This window comes from Hemiscyllium ocellatum, chromosome 24 (assembly GCF_020745735.1).
Source record: "Hemiscyllium ocellatum isolate sHemOce1 chromosome 24, sHemOce1.pat.X.cur, whole genome shotgun sequence".
Lineage (NCBI taxonomy): Eukaryota > Metazoa > Chordata > Chondrichthyes > Orectolobiformes > Hemiscylliidae > Hemiscyllium > Hemiscyllium ocellatum.
Genome location: NC_083424.1, coordinates 57,428,889 through 57,455,867, shown reverse-complemented (window position 1 = coordinate 57,455,867; position 26,979 = coordinate 57,428,889). Strand labels below are relative to the sequence as shown.

The 26,979-nt window shown below is 41.2% G+C and overlaps 1 protein-coding gene across 3 annotated transcripts in view; it reads left to right on the top strand.

The window, feature by feature from the left end:
- LOC132827226 (breakpoint cluster region protein-like) overlaps nt 1–26,979 on the top strand; it is a 462,558-nt gene that overhangs the window by 331,335 nt on the left and 104,244 nt on the right. For all 3 annotated transcript variants that reach the window (XM_060843849.1, XM_060843847.1, XM_060843850.1), the window contains exons 15-16: nt 16,095–16,192; nt 20,115–20,246. In XM_060843849.1, the coding sequence (XP_060699832.1) occupies nt 16,095–16,192; nt 20,115–20,246 (230 nt within the window). The remainder of the gene's footprint in view (nt 1–16,094; nt 16,193–20,114; nt 20,247–26,979) is intronic.

Below are 26,979 nucleotides of genomic sequence, written 5' to 3'. Positions count from 1 at the left end.
ATCTCAGCTCCCCTTATCCCCACCTCCATTCCTAACGAAGAGTTATATCCGAAATGTCGATTTTTCTACCTGCCCTGGCTTAGTGTTCTCCCAGCCTCCTGCTTGTCTACTTTGGATTCCAGCATCTGTAGTTTTGTTTTGTTTCTGACTACATTTATTGCACCATTTTGACAGAGTTATCCAGCATTTGGATTCTTCCCTCCAGAAATTCTCTGAAGGACAATGCTGGAAGGGAAATGGAGACACCTGCCACTTTGATGACATCCTAGTGAATGATCAAATGAAGAAAAAACACAACCAAATAGTCAGTAATGTTTTAAAAGTATGATAGAATGCAGGCCTTACACTAAGCGAAAAATGTCAATTCTCTAGAGGGATGATTTGTATAGAAACAAATCTCCAAAATGTCTTAATCCATACAAAGATTAAGATTTAGACTACTGAGGTCTGACTGTGGTGAGGTCTACTTGAAGTTGGCATAAGTGTTTGAGGAATAATGTATGTGTCAGCCATGGTGCAACTATTGATGGAGTGGATATAGAGTGGAGCTGGAAAAAGCACAGCAGGTCAAGTAGCATCAGTGGAGAAAGGAAATTGACATTTCATCAGGACTCTGCTTCGCAGTATAGTTTTCAGCAACTTGCAGAACTGCAGATGCTGGAGAGTCAGAGTGGAGCTGGATAAAGTACAACAGGTCAAGCAGCATCAGAGGAGAAAGGGAATCAATGTTTCAGGTCAGAACTTTTCATCTGGACTGATGGGCCAAAGGGCCTTTTTCTGTAGATCTCTATGGTTCTATAGAAGAATTGTTAGTGTACAGCCATAGAATGGTTGTACCAAAATCAGTGCAAAGAGACATTGTACAAAAATTCCATGGGGGACATCTAGGTATTAAAATATGCAGAAGAAGAGCACAGAAATCAGTGTTATAGTCAGCCACTTCAAAATCGCACACAATAACATTTTGTCATGCCAAATGTATGTCATTACACAGCCAAGAACCTACAGAACCAATGATTCCATCAAACTTTTGTGTTATGTGCCAGAGCAAACACTTCAGAATGTATTAAGAAGATAGCCTAGACCTTAACCTTGTCATATTTTAAAGGCAAGTGCTTGGCATTGCATACCAGATGCAGTTCCATTGATCAAACTACCAGATTTGAAGTAAAGCACACTTTATTCAGACACTGTAGTTAAAATACAAACAGAAGAAAGAAGCAATTGGAATAGCTTGGAAAATAATTGGAAAATCTATATTGGAAGATTATTTAACTACTAACCGTAACACTGAGTATCATGGGAGGATATGTTGTGGTTGTACAGAACATTGTTTTTGCCAGTTTTGGAGTACTGAGTACAATTTTGGTATCTCTCCTATAGGAAGGATATTGTGAAACTTGAAACAGTTCAGAGAAGATTTACAAGAATGTTGCCAGGATTGGAGGGTTGGAGCTACAGGAGAGGCTGGGCTATTTTCCCTGGAGCATCGGAGGCTGAGGGGGGAGTCCAAAACTAGAGGGCATAAATTTGAGGTGAGAATGGAAGGATTTAAAAGGGACCTAAGGGATCTTTTTTTTTCCATGCAACGAATGGTGCATGTATGGAATGAGCTGCTAGAGGAAGTGGTGGAGGCTGATACGATTGCAACACTTAAAAGTCATTTGGATGAGTATATGAATGGAAAGGGGTTAGAGGGATATGGGCCAAATGCTTGCAAATGGGACTAAATTTGTATAGGATATCTGGTTGGCATTGACAAGTTGGACTGAAGGATCTGTTTCCATGCTGTACATTTCTATGACTCTGTAATTGTTCCAATATAATAACATCCCATAAACACACCCTTGGCAAAAGGCAAATTCAGGGAAACAGATTGTCTCATATGCAATCCTAGCAACAGGAAGAGAACCCCTAGCTTTTAGCTGTAACCGAGAGATGAAAAACAGCTTTCACATCCAGCTTCAAGACCCCAACAGGTGCTCTTGTAAAATACAACTAAAAATCCTGGTTCTGTGTCAGCTTTCCCCACCCATTCAGGCTGCTTTTACTGTTCCAACTTTTAAAAAGACCAAGATCCCACAGGTTGTTTACTTGATGGGTTTTTGATGGGCTCAGTGGTTAGCACTGCTGCCTCACAACGCCAGGGACCTGCGTTTAATTCCAGCCTCGGGCAACTATCTTTGTGTAGTTTGCAGATTCTCCTCATGTCTGCATAGGTTTCCTCTGGGTTCTCTGGTTTCCTCCCACAATCCAGAGATGTGCAGGTTAGGTGAATTGGCCATGCTAAATTGCCCATAGTGTTAGGTGCATTAGTCAGGGGTAAATATAGGGTTGGGGAATGGGTCTGGGTGAGTTACTCTTCGGAGGGTTGGTGTGGACTTGTTGGGCAAATGGCCTGCTCCATACTGTAGGGAATCTAATAGTCAATTCTTACCTCTGTCTTAAAACCTTTATTCATTAAAAAAAACACTCAGGATGAAATACACCTCTTAAAGCCATAGTATTGTGATGCCTCCCCCTTAAAAGAACCACCAATATACAAAGATGGCTTCAGTTTTAAAAACCTTTAGTTATATGCTATTAGTACACTACAGTACATGTACATTACATTGAATCTAAGCATACAAACGTGCACTACTACAATCCACATCAGTCCATTTTTCCCACCACTGAACACTGTCTTCCACCATTAAAGTCACAACAATATGTCAGCAATTACATGCTCTCGTCCTGCCACTTGTGTAATTTTCAAATAGGATGGCTGCAATAATAAGCTCCATCTAAACAGTCTGGAATTTTTATCCATAAATTTTTCCAAAAACTTTAAGGGATTATGATACAGTTATTTCAGATGCATTACTGGCGATAGAAATGTATAAACACCAACACAAACTCAAGGTCTCCTTCCCAATTGTGAAATACTGCTGTTGATGATTATTCGGTTTTCTAGAAAAATACCTAATAGGGCTTTCTATCTTCTCGTCGTCATCTTGCAAGAGTACAGCACTGACACCCGTATCACTCGCATCAATAGTCACCTTGAATGGCTTTGCATAATGGCGCGTGTCTAACATTAGGGCAGTGGTTAACACTGTTTTCAGGCTGTCAAATGCCTTCTGACATTGGGGTTAGTGTCGACAGACATTTAGATCGACATGGACCAGTTTGGGCCAAAGGCCTGTCTCTGTGCTGTAGGACTTTATGATCATGAAGTTCCTCCATTCACTGACATTTTCTGCACTTCTTCAATAAGTGTGTCAGTGGAGCAACCACACTGCTTAAATTCAGTACAAATTTACAATAAAACCTCTCAATCCCAGGATTCGTATCCTTCCCTCTTTATTGCTGGTATGGGAAACTCCCCAACAACCTTTGTTTTCACATCCTGGGGGAGCCAACTGTCCATGTTCAATAACATGGCCTAGGAACGTGACTTGGGTTTTTACAAACTCACTCTAAACCAGGTTCATCACTAAGCCCACATCCCGAAGTCGATTGAACAATTCCATCAGATGCTGCCAATGTTACTTCCATCTGTGACTAAAAATCACCAGATCGTTAATATATGTCACACAGTTGGATAATCCCAAAATGACCTTATTGGTTAGTCTTTAAAATGTGGCTGACCCATACCAATGGCATTATTTTAACTGGTACAGTCCATTCAGTGCCATGAAAGCTGAAATTGTCTTCACTTTTCTAAATAAAGGGACCTGCCAGTATCCTCTGAGTAAGTGCAACTTAAAAATACAGGTTGCTTGTCCCACCTTCTTTTTGAATCTGTGCCAATTTAAAATTAGATTACTTACACTGTGGAAACACCGACCTTCCGAAGAGCGACCCTCTGAAGAGCAACCCACCCAGACCAGTTCCCCTACATTTACCCCTTCACCTAACACTACAGGCAATTTAGCATGGCCAATTCACCTAACCTGCACATTTTTGGACTGTGGGAGGAAACCGGAGGAAACCCACGCAGACACAGGGAGAATGTCCAAACTTCACAAGTTGCCTGAGGCGGGAATTGAACCCGGGTCTCTGTGAGGCAGTAATGCTAACCAATGTGCCACCTGCCACCCACTAACATTTAGAGGTCAATGAGGTTAACTGGAACAGGCTTTCTACATCTCCAATGTGTGGTTGTAATAACCCTTTCAGGTCATTTTGATTTTCCTCTGGAAGGTAACTCAATAATTTATCTCAATTTTTGTGAATTTCCTCTTTTCCACAATTTAGTTTGAGGAATATCCAATTCAGAATCATCTGAATTTAGTTCTTCAGTCTCTATTGTAACCAGTAAAACATTCTTCTTTTGCTTTCCTTCCCTATCAAAATACCTTTTGAGCAGATTCACATGACACATTCTGTGAGATTTCTTTCTATCTGGAGTCCTTATTAAATAATTCACCTCAGTTAACCTCTTTTCCAATTGATAAGGCTTAGTAAATTTTGCCTATAAATATTCACCTACCACTGGAAGTAACACTTAATCTTCACCAGCAAAATTGTGAATTTTTGATTTCTTGTCTGCTTCCTGTTTTATCAGATGCTGTGCTACTTTCAAATGCTGTCTAGCAAACTCATCTGCTCTATTTAATCTTTCCCTAAAGTTTGACACACAGTCCAAATATGGTGTCTCTGAACTTCAACTCACCAATTTCTCCTTAATTAATTTCAGTGGTCCTCTCACTTCATGCCCAAAAACTAATTCAAGTGGACTGAATTTAGGTGATTCATTAGGTACATCCTTAATTGTAGAAAGTACACTTGGAATTCCTTTATCTCAGTCCTCTGGATAGTCTTGACTATAAACCCTCAACATGGTCTTTAAAGTTTGATGCCAGCATTCTGATGCTCCCTGAGATTCTGGATGGCATGCAGTGGATTTGAATTGTTTTATTCCCATGCTGTCCATAACTTCCTTGAGTGACTTTAATGTAAAATTTGACCCTTAATCTGATTGTATCTCTGTGAGTAGTCCGTGTTTAGTAAAAAACAATTGTGTAGAGCCTGATACCGCATAATGGAATGGTCTTGGAAATCTAGTAGACACATTCATTAGTGATTCCAACTTTCATTTTAGGTAAGGATCCAGTGCAATCAATTAAGGCTTTTGTGAAAGGTTCTTCAAATGCAAAATGGATATTAAGGATGCTGGTGCTATCACTGTCTAAAGTTTTCCTATTACTGACATGTCCGGCAAAATTCAATCATATCCATTTGCAGTGTAGGCCAATAAAATTGTTTTTTTATTTTGGCTTGAGTTTGCCTTACTTGCAAATGACCTCCTACTGGTAATTCATGTGCTCCTGCATCACCACCTTTCTATAACCCATCAGCAATACAACTTAGAGTTATAGAAACAAGTAGCACAGAAACAGACCCTTCGGTCCAACTAGTCCAAAAAACTTGATGAACTTCTGCCCATGTCTCATCAACCTGGATATGTGATGATCTCCATTTACTCATCAAGACATCATTTTCATAACAGTAACATTCTGGAATACAATTAGATTCTTCTGTGTGTGGTTTTTGATATAACTGCTTTACTTTTGCATCTTCCTGTTGTAATTCAGCTAATTTATCTGAATTAAAAATAGCCACCTTGTCCTCCACCTGTTCTTGTTTTTTTTCACAACCATTTGATCAAACATAGTCTATGATAATCAAACTTCAACTTCCTTATCTTTATTCTTTGATTTCTCCTCCTGCTTTAATCTGTGCCTTTGTGACCCTGTTACCACAGTTAGGAAACATCCCAGGAAATACTTCCTATAACACCTCAGTTGCCTGATTTTCCACTGGCTTTTCAACCACAGTAGGCATCACCTGCACCTGTAAACTGTATGCCTGGAACCGGGACATTCTCTATTACTCTACCACGACTTCACTTTTCACTGAATTCTCCAATGCCACTTAAGTGAAGAGTGTTCTTCTTACCATGAATCCCATATTGCCACCTTTTCTGGCAATATTCCTTCTGAATTACACATCTCCTCATCTCTTATCATCAGAGATTGACTTCTTTCCATTTCTCTTAAAATTTTAATTTTTTACTTATTGCATTTGTCCACTTTTAAATACTGCAGGTCACTCTGCAGCGACGATTTTTATTTTTCTGTAAACCTTTGTATTTGGTTTACCTGTTCCCTTTTGTTTCAACCTTGCATTTCTATAACATAACTAAGTATGTAGCAAGTAGGAAGTAGAAACTAGAATGGACCATGGGGCCTATTCAGCCTTTTGCACCGTTCAGTATGATCAGGACTGGCTTTTCGCCTTTAACTATACTTTTTTGCCACTTTGTTGATTCCATCAGAGATTCAAAATCTTAGTTTCTCTTGGCTTTAAGTAATCATGGTCCATCCATACCCTTCTAAAGAAGGGTAATTAAAAAGATCTGCAATATTTTGTGTGAAGAAATTTCTCCATATCTCAATCCTAAATGATTCCTCCCTTATGCAGAGACTGTTCCCCCTATGTTCTAGATTCCCCATTCAGAGGAAACATCCTTATATTGTCTACCATGTCAATCCCCTTCAGAATCTTCAATGCTTCAGTAAGCTGACTTTTTATTCTTCTAAACTCTGCAGGGTCCAGACATAATTTACAGACCCTCTCCTCACAGGCAAATTCTCACAACTCTGGACCAAACTCCAAATGCAAGTCCATCCCTCAAGATAACTTAAAACGTATTTTACCCATTCCTTCCATGCCCCTTTACCTACCCTCAAACCCCTCCACAGCAGCTCACGGCACATCCATTATATTCACTCAGTATGCCCTTTGTCCAGAATCCATGGCAATCACTTAGCAAAACAAGAATTGCTGAACTTTGCATCTTGCGCTCTAGAGGGCAAATGCAAGAATTCCAAATTTCAAAGGAAGCAACAACATTATATGGCCCAAGAAGATGGAATAGATTGTTTGGCAGGTGGGCTGTGATTGGTTGTGGTGTTGCTATGGAGAATGTAACAAGGAGTAACTGAGACAGGTTAACAAGAGAGGTATTGGCCCAATTATCTCTAGATTATTAATCCAGAGACTAGGTTCATGTTGTGGGGGCTTGAGTTCGATTCATAAAATTCTGAAATGTAGGGTCTAATGATGACCATGAAACTGTTGTTGACTGTCACCATTATCCTTTAAGGAAGGAAACTGCCATCCTTACTTGGTCTGGCTGCAGACCCATAGCAATGTGGTTGACTCTTAATTGCCTCTGACCAGCTAGGGATGGGCAATAAATGCTGGCCTAGCCAGTGACATCCACATCCTGTGATTGAAAAAAAACCCAAGTATATAAAAGATCAAACCTAACATGTCAAGTGTTATTAGTTGAGGCATTTCTGTGAGGTTCCCACAGGTGACACCATGTCTGCTTTTTCACCATCGGAATGGTTCCATGTAAGGAAACCTTGAAACAACAGCCATAACGTTCTTTTAAAACTCTGTTATTACAACACTCGTAGAGTTGTCAGTCAACATGCAAATACTCCTTTATCTTGTGTAAATAAACATTAAACCGTTGAATCATTCAATCCCTATACTGTGGAAACAAGCCATTCAGCCCACATTTACCCTCCAAAGAGTATCCCAGCCAGACCAACTCTCCATCCCAATTCCTGTAACCCTGCATTTCCCGTGGCTAATCCGCATAACCTACATATCCCTGGATATTATGGACAATTTAGCATGGCTAATCCACCTAATCTGCACATCTTTGGACGAGGGGAGGAAACCGAAGCACCCAGAAGAAACCCATGAAGACACAGGGAGAATATGCTCAATTGAACAAAGCTTATTCTTGTGTGCAGCTGTTTCAACAGCTTTTGGAGTTCGGTACTCTCAGCTAAAGGTGGGAGCTCCGTTTTCCATTTGTGCTATAACATCTGGTTGTTGTGTGACCTTGCAACAATGAGTTCCTTACTTAAGTATTGGAACAGTCCACTGTTGTGTCCAGTGAATGACCTTTCTAAGGTTTCTGCCAGAAATGTCTTCAAAATAGAGGAGAATGTACGTAAGGCTGAATGGCGATGAAAACAGGAGAAGATTATAAATGTTAGACACAGCAAAGCCATACAGAGATTTTCAGATTATATAAATCATTTTCAATTCAATGTATTGGGATGTACAGACTTCTGAATCTAAATAAGGTAAAGATGCACAAGCTGGGGAGCATTACTTAAAGGGATGACCATGCATAGGAAATGGCAAGCATTTAAAGAGTGCATGGAGAAACTACAATAATTGTTTTATTCTATCTGGCACAAAAATAAAATGGGAAAGCAGGCCTGGCCATGGCTAACAAGGGAAATTAGGCACAAAAACAGAAATTACTGAAGAAACTTCTGTGGGCGGCACGGTGGCACAGTGGTTAGCACTGCTGCCTCACAGCGCCTGAGACCCGGGTTCAATTCCCGCCTCAGGCGACTGACTGTGGAGTTTGCACGTTCTCCCCGTGTCTGCGTGGGTTTCCTCCGGATGCTCTGGTTTCCTCCCACAGTCCAAAGATGTGCGGATCAGGTGAATTGGCCATGCTAAATTGCCCGTAGTGTTAGGTAAGGTGTAAATGTAGGGGTATGGGTGGGTTGCACTTCAGCGGGTTGGTGTGGACTTGTTGGGCCGAAGGGCCTGTTTCCACACTGTAAGTAATCTAATCTAATCTAATTTTAAACTCAGCAGATGTGGCAGCCTCTGTTCAGAGAAGAAGTTAATATTTTGGGTCCAGTGACTCTCTCTCCACAGAAGCTGCCAGACCTGCTGAGGTTTTCCATAACTTCTGTTTGGGCTTCAGATTTCCTCAGTTTTTTTTGTTTGGGAAGTTAGGGATCATATTAAATCCAAGGAAGGGGCTACAAATTGGCCAAAAAAACAGCAGATCTGATGATTGGACAAAGTTTGCATTTCAGTAAAAGGAGGATAAAGAGATTATTTCAGAGGGAGGAAATAGAGTATGTGAGAAAGCTTGCGTGGAACATGCAAACAGATTGTAAGTGCTTCTGTGCTTCTGTAGTATATAAGGAGAAAAAGATTAGTGAAGACAAATGTAGGTCCTTTACAGGCAGAGACAGGGAAAGTTAAAATGGGGAACAATGGCAAACCAAATAAATACACTTTTTTTTCCTGTCTTCACAAAATAAGACATGCATTTCATTCCAAAAGTATTGAGGAGCACAGAGCCTAGTGAGAAGGAGGAACGGAAGGAGAGAGTGCTGAGAAAATTTATGGAATTAAAGGTTGACAAATCCCAAGGGCCTGATAATCTGCATCCTAGAGTACTTAAAGAAGAAGCCCTAGAAATAGCAAATGAATCTGGTCATCTTTAAAGATTCTATAGATTTTGGTACAAAGTTTGGAAGATATCTGGTATAACCCCACTATTTAAAAAAGATAGGAAATGGAAGTTTAGACCGGTTAGCCTGAAATATGTAGTAGGGAACATGTAGAACCCATTATAAAAGATTTAATAGTAGTGTGCTTAGAAAACATTGACAAGATTGGACAGAGTCAGTATGATTTAAGAAAGGGAAATCATGCTTGACAAATCTGCAGAAATTTTTCACAAATGTAACTTGTAGAATTGATAAGTGTAGTTTCTTGGACTTGTGGTAAGTCTCCAAATAAGTGAATAACATGAAATTAAAGCACAAAGCATTTGGAGACAAAAGTAGGATAGCAGACAGGAAACAAAGTGTAGATAGAAATAAACAGTTCTTTTTCTCAGTGACGGGCGGTGATGCCACAGCGGTCAGTGATTGGACCATAGTCATTCACAATATATATTAATAATTTAGATGAGGGAAATAAATATAATACCTCTTAAGTTTGGAGATGACACAAAGCTGAGTGGGAGGGTGACCAATGAGGAGGATGCAAGGATGCATCTGTATGATTTAGACCATTTTAGTGAGTTGGCAAATGCATGGCAGATGCAGTTTAATGTGAATAAATGTGAGGTTATCCACTTTGGTAGCAAAAGCAGAAAGGCAGATTATTTATCTTAATGATCTTAGATTCAGAAAGGGGGAGGTGCAATGAGACCTGGGTGTCCTTGTACACTACTTGCTGAAAGTAAGTATGCAGGGTCAGCAGGCGGCAAAGAAAGCAAATAGTATATTGCCCTGCATAGTGAAAAGATTTGAGTACTGGAGCAGAGATGTCTTGCTCCAATTGTACAAGGAAAATCATGTGGAGTATTGTGTGCAGTTTTGGTTGCCTTTTCTGAGGAAAGAGTTTCTAGTGCAGGAAGGAGTGCAACAAAGGTTTACCAGACTGATTCCTCGGATGGCAGGACTGGCATATGAAGAGAGATTGGCTTGGTTAGGACTATATTCACTGGAGTTTAAAAAAATCTAGTTTAGAAAACTATAAAGTTCTAACAAGATAACAGAGGTTAAATACAGGAAAGGTATTTCCGATGACAGGAGAATCAGAACCTGTGGTTACTGTTTAAGGATTATGGTGTAGGCCATTTTGGACTGAGGTGAGGAGACATTTATCACCCAGAGAGTGGTGAACCTGTGGAATTCTCTGCTGCAGAAAGTGTTTGGGATCAACATATTGAATCTTTCAAGAAATCAGACATAGCTTTTAGGGCAGAAGGGATCAAAGGACATGGGGAGGAAATGGGAACAGGGTACTGAGTTGGATGATCAGCCTTGCTCATAATGGTGGAGCAGGCTCGAAAGACCAAATGGCCTACTACCACTGCTGTTTTCTATATTTCCATGATGTGGATAGCCAATGTAGCCCAATGAACTGGAGGAGATAGGTAAGTGGAAAGTCATGTGAACCAGAATTAAACCAACAAAAATTTTGACAGAATGAAATTTATGATTCATGGAAGATGAGTGACTGATGACTAGAATTTAAGTCTAATTGACTTGGAAGGTAACAAAGGGATGCATGACATTTCATTGTTGTTTGGGTTGAGTTTGGTGTTGAGGTTGGAAATATTGTGGAAGTGGAAATAAGTCACAAATATTATGTTTAAAACCCAGCACAATTTTGAAAGAAGATTTCCAGGGCTCTAAGGTCTTTAATTTCAAGAGAATGCAGCACGAACAGCCAATTTTCTGGCACAGAGACTGTTTTTATTGTAAAGACAGGTACGTCAGGTTCCAAGAGATCATTTGTGATCGGGAACTCTCTAGTCATAGGCGTCAACTGATGTTTCTGTGGCCAACAGCGAGAAATCAATGGTGTGTTACCTCCCTGGCAGCAGGATGAAGGATATAGGGTCATAGAGATGTACAGCATGAAAAGAGACCCTTCGTTCCAACCCATCCTTGCTGACCAGATATCCCAACCTAATCTAGTCCCACCTACCAGCACCCGGCCCATATCCCTCCAAACCCTTCCTATTCATATACCCATCCAAATGCCTCTTAAATTTGCAATTGTACCAGCCTCCACCACTTCCTCTGGCAGCTCATTCCATACACGTACCACCCTCTGTGTGAAAGAGTTGCCCTGTAGGTCTCTTTTATATCTTTCCTCTCTCACCTAAACCTATACCCTTTAGTTCTGGACTCTCCAACCCCAAGGAAAAGACCTATTTACCCTATCCATGCCCCTCATAATTTTGTGAACCTCTATAAGGTCACCCCTCAGCTTCCAACACTCCAGGGAAAACAGCCCCAGCCTGTTTAGCCTTTCCCCATAGCCCAAATCCTCCAACACTGGCAACATCCTTGTAAATCTTTTCTGAACCCTTTCAAGTTTCACAACATCTTTCTGACAGGAAGCAGACCAGAATTGCACGTAATATTCCAACAGTGGCATAACCATTGTCCTGTACAACTGCAACATAACCTCCCAATTCCTGTACTCAATACTCTGACTAATAAAGGAAAGCATACTAAACGCCACCTTCACTATCCTATCTACCTGCAACTCCACTTTCAAGGAGCTTTGAACCTGCACTCCAGCAACACTCCCTAGGACCTTACCGTTAAGTGTATAAGTCCTGCCCTGATTTGCTTTCCCAAAATGCAGCATTTCGCATTTATCTGAATTAAACTCCATCTGCCACTTCTCAGACCATTGGCCCATCTGGTCCAGATCCTGTTGTAATCTGAGGAAACCCTCTTCACTGTGCTTTACACCTCCAATTTTATCTTGGACAGAGTGCAGTATATTCTCAAAAAGGGGAGGGGAACCAGCAGGAGGTTGTTGTATACATTGGAACTTATAACATAGAAAGGGAAAAGGATGAGATTCTGAAGGGAGAATATAGAAAGTTAGGCAGGAATTTAAAAAGGAGATCCTTGAGGGTAGTAATATTTGGATTACTTCCAGTGCTATGGGTTAGTGAGGGTATGACTAGGAGGATAGAGTAGATGAATGTATGGCTGAGGAGCTGATGCAGGGGAGAAAAGTTCACATTTTTGGATTATTGGAATCTCTTCTGGGGTATATTTGACTAGTATAAGAAGGATGCATTGCACGTGAATTGGAAGAGAGCTAATGTACTGGCAGGGACATTTGCTGGAGCTGCTCAGGAGGATTTAAACTAGTAAGGTGGTGTGGGTGAGATAGTGAGGAAAGAGATCAGTCTGAGACTGGTACAGTGGGAAAAGGAGCAAGTCAACCAGTCAGGAACAATGCAGAGAACGAGGTAGGACTGATAAACCGCATTTACTTCAATCCAAGAGGCCTAACAGGGAAGGAAGATGAACTCAGGGCATGGTTAGGAACATGGGACTGGGATATCATAGCACTTACAAAGATGTGGCTCAGGGATGGACAATACTGGTAGTGTAATGTTCCAGGATACAAATGCTACAGGAACAATAGAAGTTGTTGGGTGGTGGTGGGGGCGTTTTTGACTAGAGTTTTTGATTACGGCTGTACTTAAGGAATATATTCCTGGAAATATATCCAGGGAAGTTATTTGGATGGAACAGAGAAATAAGAAAAGGATGTCATAAGTGATTTGGATATCGAAACCCCCCCCCCCCCAATCAGAAGAATAGGGTGGTTATGGTAGGGGATTTTTAACTTTCCAAACATAGACCAGGACTACCATAGTGTTAGTGGTTTAGATGGAGAGAAATTTGTTAAGTGTGTACAAGAAAATTTTCCTCATTCGGTATGTGGATGTACCTACTGGAGAAGGTGCAAAACTTGACTTCCTCTTGAGAATAAGGCAGGGCGAGTGACTGAGATGTCAGTGGTGGAGCATTTTGGGGCCAGCAACCATAATTCAATCAGTTTTAAAATAGTGATGGAAAAGGATAGACCAGATCTAAAAATTGAAGTTCGAAATTGTAGAAAGGCTAATTTTGACAGTATTAGCAAGAACTTTCAAAAGTTGATTAGGGGTGTTGGAAAATGGGAAGCCTTCAAAAATGAGAGTCCACAGACAGGATGTTCCTGTTAGGGTGAAAGGCAAGGCTGGTAGATGTAGGGAATGCTGGATGACTAGAGAAATTGAGGTTTTGGTCAAGAAAAAAAAGGAAACACAGGTCAGGAATAGACAGCAGAGATCGACTGAATCCTTAAAAGAGCATTAAGGCAGTAAGAGTATACATGAAAGGGAAATCAGGAGGGCAAAAAGGGGTCATGAGATAGCTTTGGCAAATAGGGTTAAGGAGAATCCAAAAGGATTTTATAAATACATTAAGAATAAAAGGGTAACTAGCGAGAGAATGCGGCCCCAAAAAGATCAGCAAGGCAGCTATTTGTGGAACTGCAGGAGATACTAAATGAATATTTTGCATCAGTGTTTACTGTGGAGAAGGACATGAAAGATACAGAATGTGGGGAAACAGAAGTTGACATCTTGAGAAATGTCCATGTTACAGAGGAGGTGGTGCTGGATGCCTTGAAACGCATAAACGTGGATAAATCTCCAGGACCTTATTTGCTGTATCCTAGAACTCTGTGGGAAGCTAGGGACGCATTGGTGGGCCCCTTGCTGAGATATTTGTCTGACTGATAGTCACCGGTGAGGTGCAGGAATACTGAAGGTTGGCTAACGTTTTGCCACTATTTAAGAACATTGATAAGGAAAACCGGAGAACTATTGACCGATGATCCTGACATCAGTGGTGGAGGGAAAGTTCTTGGAGGAAATCCTGAGGGACAGGATTTATGTGTATTTGGAATGGCAGGGATTGATTAAGGATAGTCAGTATGGCTTTGTGCATGGGAAATCATGTCTCATGAACTTGATTGAGTTTTTTGAAGAAATAACAGAGAGGTTTGATGTAGGGAGAGCAGTGGATGTGATCTAAATGGACTTCAGTAAGGCGTTCAATAAAGTTCCTCGTGGTAGACTAGTTAGCAAGGTTATGCCACATGGAATACAGGGAGAACTAGCCATACAAATACTGAACTGGCTTGAAGATATGATACAGAAGGTAGTGATGGAGGGTTGTCTGTTGGACTGGAAGCCTGTGACCAGAGGTGTGTCTCAAGGATAGATGCTGGGTCCACTGCTTTTTATCAGGAATATAAATGATTTGGATGTCAGCATAGGAGGCATACTTAGTAAGTTTACAGATGATACCAAAATTGGAAGGTCATGTTGCAGCTGTGCAGGACATTTGTTAGGCCACTTTTGGAATATTGTGTGCAATTCTGGTCTCCCTCCTATTGGAATGATGTTGTGAAACTTGAAAGGGTTCAGAAAAGATTTACAAGGATGTCACCAGGGTTGGAAGATTTGAGCTATGGGGAGAGGCTGAATAGGCTGGGGCTGTTTTCCCTGGAACATCAGAGTGTGAAGGGTGACCTTAGAGGTTTATAAAATCATGAGGGGCATGGATATGCTAAATAGATTAGGTCTTTTCCCTGGGGTGGGGGAGTCTAGAACTAGGGGTTTACGGTGAGAGGTGAAAAATTTAAAAAGGACCTAAAGGGCAACGTTTTCACGCAGAGGGTAGTACGCGTATGAAATAAGATGCCAGAAGAAGGGTGGAGGCTGACACAATTATACTATTTAAAAGACGTCTGGATGTCTATATGAATAGGAAGGGTTTACGGGGATATGGGCCAAGTGATGCCAAATGGGACTAGATTAATTTTGGAGATCTAGTTGACATAGACAAGTTAGACCGAAGGGTCTGTTTCTATGCTGTACATCTCTATGACTCTAAGTGGGCTAGCTCAGCTTGAAAGCGGTAGAGTGAGGCAAGGGGAGGGAGCTGAGTATCAGTGGTAATGTAATGTTGTTTGTAGGATGTCCAAAACAGGATGCTTTCAATTTCCTTTAACATCAAGGACAGAATACACATCCCTTCCAATTTGTCTTTTCTGAAATAATCTGTGTCCTTGTACATTTGTCAAGCATTAATCATTGTTGATCAAGACTTTTATAAAGGAAACTACATCCTGGTTTTGGAGAATTTATAAAGAAATACAGGTGAGCTGATAAATGATATTGAAATAACCCTGGTATGAGGAAAGATTTTGTGGCTCTGGAGATGTTTTGGTTAGAATAAAAATTCAACAACCTTGTCGAATTAGTTCACAAATGCGGCATTAATGCAACCTGGATCCACATTTAAGGGAGGAAAATTTAATGCTCAGTTAACATTTAACTTCTTCGTGTGCTGAGTGCATGGATAATATACCAAAACGAGAACAATAGGAGGCAATATTATAACTTTTAAAGGAATGTCAAACTTTGGCAGCGTGGGCTAGAGGATAATAGAGACTAAATGTGGTATTTTCCAACTTTTAAGAGTGCTTCTTTGAAAAAACGTAAGTCTATTCTAATCCTGAACAGCCCTCTGTTGTTCTGGCTTTAGATACATGGGATATATGGTGGAGAGAGAAATTGATTTAGTTAATTGTAGTCACAATATATTATGGACAAGGAATTGAGAAGCAAATTCCTGAGGTTCTCCTGAACTTAGTGGCAGGTTTTTATTCTCCTCCTTGTAACCTCTAGAATTCACTGTTTGACAACTAGGAGAGCTGGTGCAGTGTATTATCATTTAAAATGAATACAGTGAGAGATGGTGGGTCTGATTTGTTTTCTTCTCTTTGTGTGTTTGTAATTGTTTTTGCACAAATGGAAATTCTTATCCAAATGTCTCCTGGTTATTATCCATACATTTGTTTCCCTTATTTTTGAACAGATTTGTACTGTACATTAGAAGTAGATTCATTTGGCTACTTTGTTAACAAAGCTAAGACAAGAGTCTACAGGGACACAATGGAACCAAACTGGAATGAGGTGAGTTTTGGTCTGGTATGTAGTGGACCATATTGACTAACTCTACCATTTGAAAGCAGTTGCATGTATGCAGTTTAACACAATTTTCCAGGTTGGAAGACAGTCTGATAACTTAATCTCTGATAGTGTTTTGCAACTGCAACCAAATGCTTGATTGTGAATTGGGTCATTCACCTTCTGAATTTTCCCTCCCGCTCTGTGAGGAAACATCTTGTATGTTTCCTGGAGACTTGAACCATCAGTTACTGAACTAATTCTATATGTTAAGACTCTAATTCAGTGCATTAGTAGATCTGATGACTCAGAGGATCTCTAATGGACAGTTTAGAAAAACTGTCAGGTATCAGAATCATACCTTGGTCTGTTTAATGGAGGTAGTTCTCAATCATCAAATCTCTACAATTGTATTGTCTCCACCTTGGCAATGAAGGGTTAAAATAAACCAGCATCCTTGTTACTGATCATTGTCCCACCGTCGGTGATCAGATTTCTAAGAGTGGGTGGAAGAGGCTGCCAGGACTTTCTGAAAATTGCGGGAATTGAAAGAAGGTAGTGATTTTTGACTAATAAGACCATATTTTGGTAAGGAGAGAATGCAGGGTGAAGAAGGCAGAATTTAAAGTACATCTTTTCAGGTTTGCTGTTTGAATGTTTTCAGGACTTCTAAGAGTATTTTTCATTATACACACAATGTTAAAATGAACTTTAACAAAAGAGCGTATGCAGTATTTTATGAATTACTTTGAATATTTTGATGCTATTTGACGTTTACTACGATTTCTGTTGAGCCCAATATACATTTTCCAGTGACTAAAGAAAAGAATCACAAAACAAAAGAACAGAGAATGGCATTACATGAAATGCTCATTTGAGGAACCAGTGTGAAACTGAGCTGAGTTGCCTCCTGCTTGTTGTAATTTTGTGATTCTGTGAAGATTTTACATTTTAAGACTTTTACTGTAACAAACAACAAAGCAAAATCAACATAGACTGAGTACTACTCGATAAGTAATAAATATATAAAACCACAGAAAATACACTTCCCCCTTAATTGAAACAAATGAAAATGCTTTTCACAATGTTAATGTATTATGCCATGTTCTTACCAGTTTTGTATTTTAAGTCAGAAACATTTCCTGGCTTTTCAACAAGCAGCTTTTTCCTGTGCAATCATCTGTGTATTCTCAAACTGACCTCCAACTGCAACACACTGTGTGACTCCATGATTCTTAAATCTTTCAATACAAGTCGCATCTCTTACAACAGAGAATTTCCCCCCCTCCCCCCCCCCTAGCATTTTGCAGGGTGGCGAGTACAAAACAATCTTTTTACTTTCTTGATGCAGCAGTGTCTGTTTTCAGGCTCTCTCTCCAGATCTCTTAAATTGTGTGAGTCTAAGTGTTGAAAGACCTCTTACCGCTCTTTGATGTTTTTCAATATTTCATGTTATTTTTTGATCATCTGTAATCTTCGCTGGACTCGGGGGAAGCAACAGAAGATTGTATATTTACAAACATTATAGTCTAACTCAAGAAAGTTTGTAAAGATAATCCTATCAATTACAGACCCATCAGTATAACTTTGATGGTAGGGAGCCTTCTACAGTCATTTGAGGTAGAATTAGTAGTCACACAGAAAAAGGTTGGTTGCTTAGGCAGAGTCAGGGTCCATTTCTAAAGGGGAAACCATGTTTAATTAACATGTTGGGTTTTTTTCTGAAGAGGCAACAGAAAGGCCCAATGCGGGTATACATAGATTTCCAGAAGACATTTGATGCAGTGCCTCAATAGACTTGTGTGGAAAGTTAGAAATCATTGTATAAAAGAGATAAGAGTAACATGGGTACAAAATTAGCTGAGTGATAGGAAATGGAGAGGAAGGGTCAATAAATAATTTTCAAGCTGAGGGAAGATTTGTAGTTGCCAGTATTAGGACTTCTGCTTTTCCTGATATATATTAATGCATTAAAATAATTGGATGTAGGTTTGCTTGCTGAGCTAGAAGATTTATTTTCAGACTTTTCATCACCATACTAAGTAACATCAGCAGAGAGTCTCCGGGTGAAGCACTGGTGTCATGACCCGCTTTCTACTTGTGCATTTATAAACACATAAATAGAAAGCGGGCCATGCCACCAGTGCTTCATCCGCAGGCTCACTGATGATGTTACCTAGTATGGTGACAAAACATCTGAAAACGAACCTTCTAGCTCAGCGAGCAAGCCTACATCTTCTCAAAGACTCGCTAACATGGAAGAATTATACACTGTGAGAGGATGATGTGGACTTCCAAAAGTACACCAACAGCTGATGTTGTGGGCAGATGGGTGGCAGATGAGGTTCATGCAGAGAAGTGGGAGATGATATACAATGACAGGAAAAACATTGACAGATGTTGGGGTCCAAATCTAAATTGGGTGCAGGAGTAGAGGTACTTGGGCGTATATGTGCACAGATCATTGAAGGTGGCAAGACAGGTGGCGAGAACAGTTAATAAAGCACATAGTACCCTCAGCTTTATTAATAAAAGCATGGAGTACAAGAGCAAGGAGGCGATGTTGAACTTGCCAGCCCTCAGCTGAAGTATTGTGGACAATGTGAGCAATATGTTATAGAATAGATGTGAATGCATTGGAGTGCAGAAGTAATTTACAAGCATGATCCCAGGAGTAAGAATCTTCATTTAGGAGGGTGGATTGAAGAAGTTGAGAGAGAGAAGAAGGCTGGAAAGTGATTTGATAGGCGTTTTTAAAGTCATGAGTAGGCTGGATATTGTAGATAAGGAGAAACTACACCCACTCATAAAAGGGACAAGCACAAAAGGGCATAAATTTAAATCAATTTGCAAATGAAGTAAGAGTGGTGTGAGAAAAAAATAATCATGTAGCAAGTAGTTCACGTATGGAAAGAGCTGCCTCGAAGCAAGATTAGATCACTTTCACGTGAAATACAGGGAGGACGAGCCATTTGGATACAAAATTGCCTAGAAGGTAGAAATCAGAGGGTGGTGTTGGAGGGTTGCTTTTTGGCCTGGAGGTCTGTGACCATCGGTTTGGTGCTGGGTCCACTGCACTATGTCATAAATGATTTGGATATGAATATAGGAGGTCTGGTTAGTAAATTTGCAGATGACACCAAAATCAGTGGTGCAGTGGTTACCTCAGAGTACAACAGGGCCTTGATCAGATGGTAGCTTAAAAATGTGTTGCTGGAAAACCGCAGCAGGTCAGGCAGCATCAAAGGAACAGGAGAATTGACGTTTCAGGCATAAGCCCTTCTCAGATGGACCAAGGAGTGGCATAGGTGGATTTTAATTTAGGCAAATATGAGGTGCTACATTTTGATTGGGCAAATCAGGGCGAGACATATACACTTAATGATAAAGTCCTGGGGAGTGTGGACAGTTCATAGTTCCTTGAAAGTGGAGTCGCAGATGGACAGAGTGGTGAAGAAGGCGTTTGGTACACTTACCTTTATTGGTCAGTGCATGTGTACAGGAATTGGGGAGTCATATTGTGGCCGTACAGGATATTGGTTAGGCCACTTTTGGAATACTGAGTTCAATTATGGTCTATGAACCATTTTGGTTAGTATAAGGCCTTGCCTGTTTTGTGTAGAAGATTCATAGATTCATCGTTGTTTGCAAAGTGTGCACGTTTGATATGAATTTTTGCTATGGGTGCTCCCTATCAGACATGTCACCATGGCACCCATGATCTGGCAAGGAACTAATTCATGTTTCCACAGGGACACAAACAATATTTATGGTGAGTATAATATATTACATTTAATTGCAGAGTAAGAAAGTAGCAGCAACTATGCATGCGCATGCACACACACTGTCTCTCTTGCTCCCTCTCTCTCACCCTCTTCTCTCACTCATTCATTTTATTTCTGCTTTAACAGTCTCACTTCTTTTACAGGAATTTGAAATAGAACTGGAAGGGTCTCAAACACTACGAATTTTATGCTATGAAAAATGCTACAACAAAACAAAACTCACCAAAGAAGATGCTGAAATTACTGATAAAATCATGGGGAAAGGACAGATTCAGGTAGGTCCTTCACTCAACTTGTTTTGCGAGTCATCTTTAGAACTATTAGATTGACTGGAAACTCAGGGCTGCCTTTGACACAGTTCCCACTCTGATTGAAAATTTGGTGAGCTGCCTGTCTATGATTCTGCATAATTGTTTTAAGGCATGACGATCTCAGAAAAAAGCATTGTCTTAGAGAGATGTTGACAAGTATGATCTGCTGGCAGTTCTGGATTCCCACCAGTGAAAGCACAGACAACTACGAGCAGCTCCACAACAAAAAAAAAGTCCCAGGGTAAATCTGAGAGAGGGGAAGGCTTAGGAAACCGGGTTCAAGAGCCTAGTGGGAAGCTGTAAAGGTAACCTATTCTTTAAGAGGGAAAAGGTTGTCGCCAATGATACAGGCATCCCACAAAAGTCCTTACTCCTTGCCTAAACAGAAAAAGCTGCATGGCTTTTTTATATTCAGTTGCCCCCCCCACCACTGACCCGGATAAAATGTCAACAGTGGTGCACTGAAACCATCAGATAGTCTTTAATTCCCGACGTAAGGGCTTTAGTTGGATGGCGGTAGGGCACCCATTGAATCATAAGTGATTTAATTTGGCTTGATTTATTGTTGTAACATGTACCAAGAAACAGTGAAAAGTACTGTTTTGTGTGTTAACCAGACAAATTATACTTTACATAAGTACAACAGAGTAATCGAACAAAATGCAGAATACGGTATTACACCCAAAGAGAAAGTGCAGAGAAAATCAACTCTAATATATGAGAAGCCCGTTCAAAAGTCTGATAACAGCAGGGAAGAAACTGTTCTTGAATTTGTTAACACGTTTTAAACTTGTGAATCTTCTGCCCAATAGAAAAGGGTGGAAGAGAATATGACAGGGGTGGGAGGGGTCTTTGATTATGTTGGCTGCTTTCCGAAGGCAGTATGAAGTGTAGACTGAATCACTGGAAGGAAGGCTGGTTTTCGTGATGGACTAAGCTGCACAACTCTTCATAATTTCTTGTGGCCTTGGGCAGAGCAGTTGTCATACCAAACTGTGATGTATCCATATAGGATGCTTTCTGTGGTGCATCTATAAAAATTGCTAAGTGTCATTGTGGGCATGCTGAATCTCCTTAGCCTTCTGAGGAAGTAAAGGCATTGGTGGGCTTTCTTCACTGTAGACTGTGGATGGATATTTATCTTAGGAAGTTGAAGCTCTCAACCACCACCACCTCAGCATATTGATACAGGCAGTCGGATTCCTGAAGTTGATGACCAGCTCCTTCATTTTGCTGATATTAAGGGAGAGATTGTTGTCTTTATACATGCCACTAAGTACTCTATTGTTTACGTATACTCTGTCTTGTCATTGTTGGTGGTGGTGTCATCATCAATTTATAAATGGAGTTACAGCATTGTTTGGCCATACAGTAGTAAATGTATAAGGAGTATAGTAAGAGGCTGAGTACACAGCCTTCCGGGGCACTGGTGTTGAGGATTATTGTGAAGAGTGGAGATTGTCAAGCTCCTGGGAATGGTCATCCACAACACGCTTTCTTGGACTCTTAATATGGACGCACTGGTTGCAAAGGCCCAACAACATCTCTTCTTCCTCAGGCAGCTGAGGAAATTTGGCATGACGGCAAATACTCTTGCCAACTTTTATAGGTTTGTCTAGATGTATCACTATCTGGTACGGCAACTGTACCATTCAAGATCATATATGATTACAGAGAGTGGTGAACTCGGCCAGGACAATCACAAAGGCCAACCACCCATCTGTAGAATCCATCTACCAGGCCCGTTGTCAATAAAATGCCACCAGCATTTTCAAAGATCCATCCCACCATCTACAATCTGTACCATCGGGGAGAAGGTACAGAAGCCTGAACACGCACCAGCTGGTTTCGAAACAGTTTCTACCCACTGTTGTTGGACTACTGAATGGACTCTCAAACTATTAACGTTCGCCTGTACCTGTGCTTTTGTTTTTGCCACTGTTTATCTATTATTGACTTGCCTATGCTACTTAACTCTGTGATCTGCCTGTATTGCTTGCAAGACAAAGCTTTTCACTGTGCCTCAGTACACGTGACAATCAATTCAATTCAATTCAGTAGGTGTTATTGCCTATTCTAACTGATTCTGGTCTGCCGGTCATTAAGTCAAGGAGCTAGTTGCAGCGGGGGGAGCACAGTCGTTGGTCTCAGAGTTTGGAGATAGGTTTTGTTGGAATTATGGTATTGAAGGCAGAGCTAAAATCAATAAATAGAAGTCACTTGTAGGTTTCCTTGTTATTCAGATGTACAAGAATGAGTGTAGGACCAGCGAGATGGCATCTGCCACGGACTTATTGTGATGGTAGGTGAATTGTAGTGGATCAAGGCAATCTGAGAGGCTGGAGTTTCCCCACCTTCCAAGCAACAACATAGGTAAAACATCTTTGGTACCACCAACAAAGGAAAAAGAAATGGATATGGTCCTAAAAGGAATTAGGATGCAAGTTAAAATGTAGAACCTCAAACTTAGTGATCTCAAGATTGCTATCAATGCCATGTGCTAGTCAAGAGTAAAAGTAGTAGGAAATATCAGGTGAATATGTAGCTGGAAAGATGGTACAATGGGGGAGATTTCAGATTCTTTGGCCAATTCCGGGTGAGGTGGCATCAGCACAAGCTGGGCGGGTTGCACCTGAACAGGATTCGGACTGATGCCTTGCGAGGAGTATCTGCTAACATGGCTGGGAGGGTTTAAACTCAAATGGCAGGTGTGTGTGGGAGCCTCTACAGGGAGACAGAAACAAAGGCAACAAGAATACGCAGAATGAGAAATAAGAAAAGTGATGGGCAAAATACTCAAGGGAAAGAATTAACCAGGGCCACAGTGCAAAATAATGCAAACAGGACTAAATTTTAAAAGGACAAGCCTTAAAGTTTTGTGTCTTAGTGTGCACAATACTCACAATAAAGTAGTTGAATTAGTTGTACAAAAAGATATAAACAGGTATGATATAGTTTGCTTTGATTTGATTTGCTTTTGTTATTGTTTACAGTTACATAATTGGAGATGGGGACCAAGTGTAGTGTGTCAAGGTTCACAGATGACACTAAGATAGAGCAAAGTGTGCAGAGGTCACTTAAAGTCTGCAAAGGGACATAGATAGGTGAAGTGAGTGAACAAGACTGGATGATGGAGTACAATTTGATAAATGTGAGATTATCCATTTTGGTAGGAATTACAGCAAAATAGACCATTATTTAAAAGGTGAAAAATTACAGCATGCTGCTATGCAGAGGGACCTAGGTGTCTTTGTGCATGAATCACAAAAAGTTGGTTTACAAGTGCAGCAGGTACTTAAGAAAGCAAATTGAATATTGTCCTTCATTTCTAGAGGGATGGAGTTTAAAAACAAGAATGTTATGCTGCAACTGTAGAGGGTGTTGGTGAACCATACTTGGAGTACTGTGGATTATTTTGGTCTTCTTACTTGAGAAAATATGTACTGGCACTGGAGGAGGTGCAGAAGAGGTTCACTAGATTGATTCCAGAGTTGAGAGGGTTGGCGTATTAGGAGAGGTTGAATAGATTGGGACTATTCAAAGTTTGTGAGAAGATTTGTAGCTCGGGTGCTCGTTGTTGTGGTTCTGTTCGCCGAGCTGGGAGTTTTTGTTGCAAATGTTTTGTCCCCTTTCTAGGTGACATCCTCAGTGCTTGGGACCCTCCTGTGAAGCGCTTCTGTGCTGATTCCTCCAGCATTTATAGTGGTTTGAATCTGCCGCTTTCGGTTGTCAGTTGCTGTCTGCTACAGTGGCCTGAACTATGAAAGCAACCACCCCAACACACACAAATGAAGTTGCATCAGGACATTATTCAAAAGGGCCACAACACACTGCAGCACACCAGAACTATAAAAAGAGGAAGAAGAACACCTATACAAGGTACTCACCAAAAACGGATACCCGCGCAATTTCATCAACAGATGCCTAAGGGAAAGACAACGAAATGAGGACATGCCACAACCCAAAGGACTGGCCACACTACCATACATCAGGAGCATTTCTGAACTGACAGCCAGACTAGGACCACTAGGACTCATAACAGCACACAAACCAACAGCCACTCTCGGACAACAACTTACCAGGACAAAGGACCTAATACCCAGCATGAGCAAAACCAACGTAGTGTACAAAATCCCATGCAAGGACTGCACGAAACACTACATAGGACAAACAGGAAGACAGCTAACAACCCGCATCCATGAACACCAACTAGCCATGAAAGGACACGACCAGCTATCCTTAATAGCCATACAATCAAATGACAAACAACATGAATTCGATTGGGACAACACCACTATTATAGGGCAAGCCAAACAGAGAACAGCCAGGGAATCCCTAGAGGCATGGCACTCATCCACAAATTCTATCAACAGACACATCGACCTGGACCCAATATACCGGCCACTGCAGCGGACAGCAACTGACAACCGGAAGCGGCAGATTCAAACCACTATAAATGCCGGAGGAATCAGCACAGAAGCGCTTCACAGGAGGCTCCCAAGCACTGAGGATGTCACCTAGAAAGGGAACTATACTTCCTAGAATTTTGAAGAATGAGGAGGGATCTTATAGAAACGTGTAAAATTATGAAGGGAATAGATAAGATAGAAGCAGGGAGATTTGTTTCCCCTGGTGTGTAAAACTAGAACCGGGATGGGGCGGAGATGGGGCATAGCCTCAGAATAAGGGGGAGCACATTTAGGACTGAGCTGAGGAGGAGCTTCTTCACCCAAAGGGTTGTGAATCTCTGGAATTTCCTACCCAGTGAAGCAGTTGAGGCTACCCCATTGAATGTTTTTAAGGCAAAGATAGATTTTGAACAGTAAAGGAATCAAAATTTATAGTGAGCAGGCGGGTAAGTCAAGTTGAGTCCACAAAAATATCGACCATGATCATCTTGAATGGTGGAGCAGGCTCAGAGAGAGAGAGAGAGAGTAACATAGAACATAGAAAAATACAGCGCAGTACAGGCCCTTTGGCCCTCGATGTTACGCCAATCCAAGCCCACCTAACCTACACTAGCCCACTATCCTCCATATGCCTATCCAATGCCCGTTTAAATGCCCATAAAGAGGGAGAGTCCACCACTGCTACTGGCAGGGCATTCCATGAACTCACGACTCGCTGAGTAAAGAATCTACCCCTAACGTCTGTCCTATACCTACCATCCCTTAATTTAAAGCTATGCCCCCTTGTAATAGTTGACTCCATACGTGGAAAAAGGTTCTTATGGTCAGCCCTATCTAAACCCCTAATCATCTTGTACACCTCTATCAAGTCACCCCTAAACCTTCTTTTCTCCAATGAGAACAGCCCCAAGTGCCTCTGCCTTCCTTCATACGATCTTCCTACCATACCAGGCAACATCCTGGTAAACCTCCTCTGCACCTGTTCCAGTGCCTCCACATCCTTCCTATAGTATGGCGACCAAAACTGCACACCATACTCCAGATGCGGCCGCACCAGAGACTTATGCAACTGCAACATGACCTCAGTACTCCGGAACTCAATTCCTGTACCAATAAAAGCTAGTACGCCATATGCCTTCTTCACAGCACTATTTACCTGGGTGGCAACTTTCAGAGATCTGTGTACATGGACACCAAGATCCCTCTGCTTATCCACACTACCAAGTATCCGACCATTAGCCCAGTAATCCATCTTCTTGTTATTCTTACCAAAGTGAATCACTTCACACTTAGCGACATTGAACTCCATTTGCCACCTTTCAGCCCAGCTCTGCAGCTTATCTATACCTCACTGTAACCTGCCACATCCTTCCTTACTGTCAACAACTCCACCGATTTTCGTATCATAAAATCATAGCAGGGAGAGATGTACTGCAGCATCCAAACCAGCTTCCAGGCCCCAACAGCTGCTGCTACTGAAAGACTAAAACTAAAAATCCTGGTTCTATGGGAGCTTGTTCTCCTGATTCAGGGTGCCTCTATTATTACAATGGACAAAGAGAAGTACAGCATAGGAACAAGGCCTTCGACCCTCCATGCCTGTGCCCATCATCATGTCCTAACTAAACTAAAAAACCAACCTTCTGCCCTTATTCAGTCCGTATTCCTCTATTCCCTCCCTATACCTGTAACCATCCAGATGCCTCTTAAATGTCACCAACATGCCTGCTTCCATCACCTCTTCTGGCAGTGCGTTCCAAGCTCCTACCACTCTCTGCATGGAAAACATCCTCGCACATCTCCCTTTAAATATTCCCCCCTTTCACCTTTAACCTGTGCCCCCTTGTAATTGAATTGTCAATGTTGGGAAAAAGCCTCTGACTATCTTAGATTAGATTAGATTACTTACAGTGTGGAAACAGGCCCTTCGGCCCAACAAGTCCACACCGACCTGCCGAAGCGCAACCCACCCATACCCCTACATTTACCCCTTACCTAACACTACGGGCAACTTAGCATGGCCAATTCACCTGACTTGTACATCTTTGGACTGTGGGAGGAAACCGGAGCACCCGGAGGAAACCCACGCAGACACGGGGAGAACGTGCAAACTCCACACAGTCAGTCACCTGAGGCAGGAATTGAACCCAGGTCACTGGCGCTGTGAGGCATCAGCGTTAACCACTATGCCACCATGCCTACCCTTTCTATGCCTCTCATAATTTTGTAGATTTCTATCAGGTCTCCCCTCAGCTCCATCATTCCAGTGTTCCTCCTTTAATAAAAAA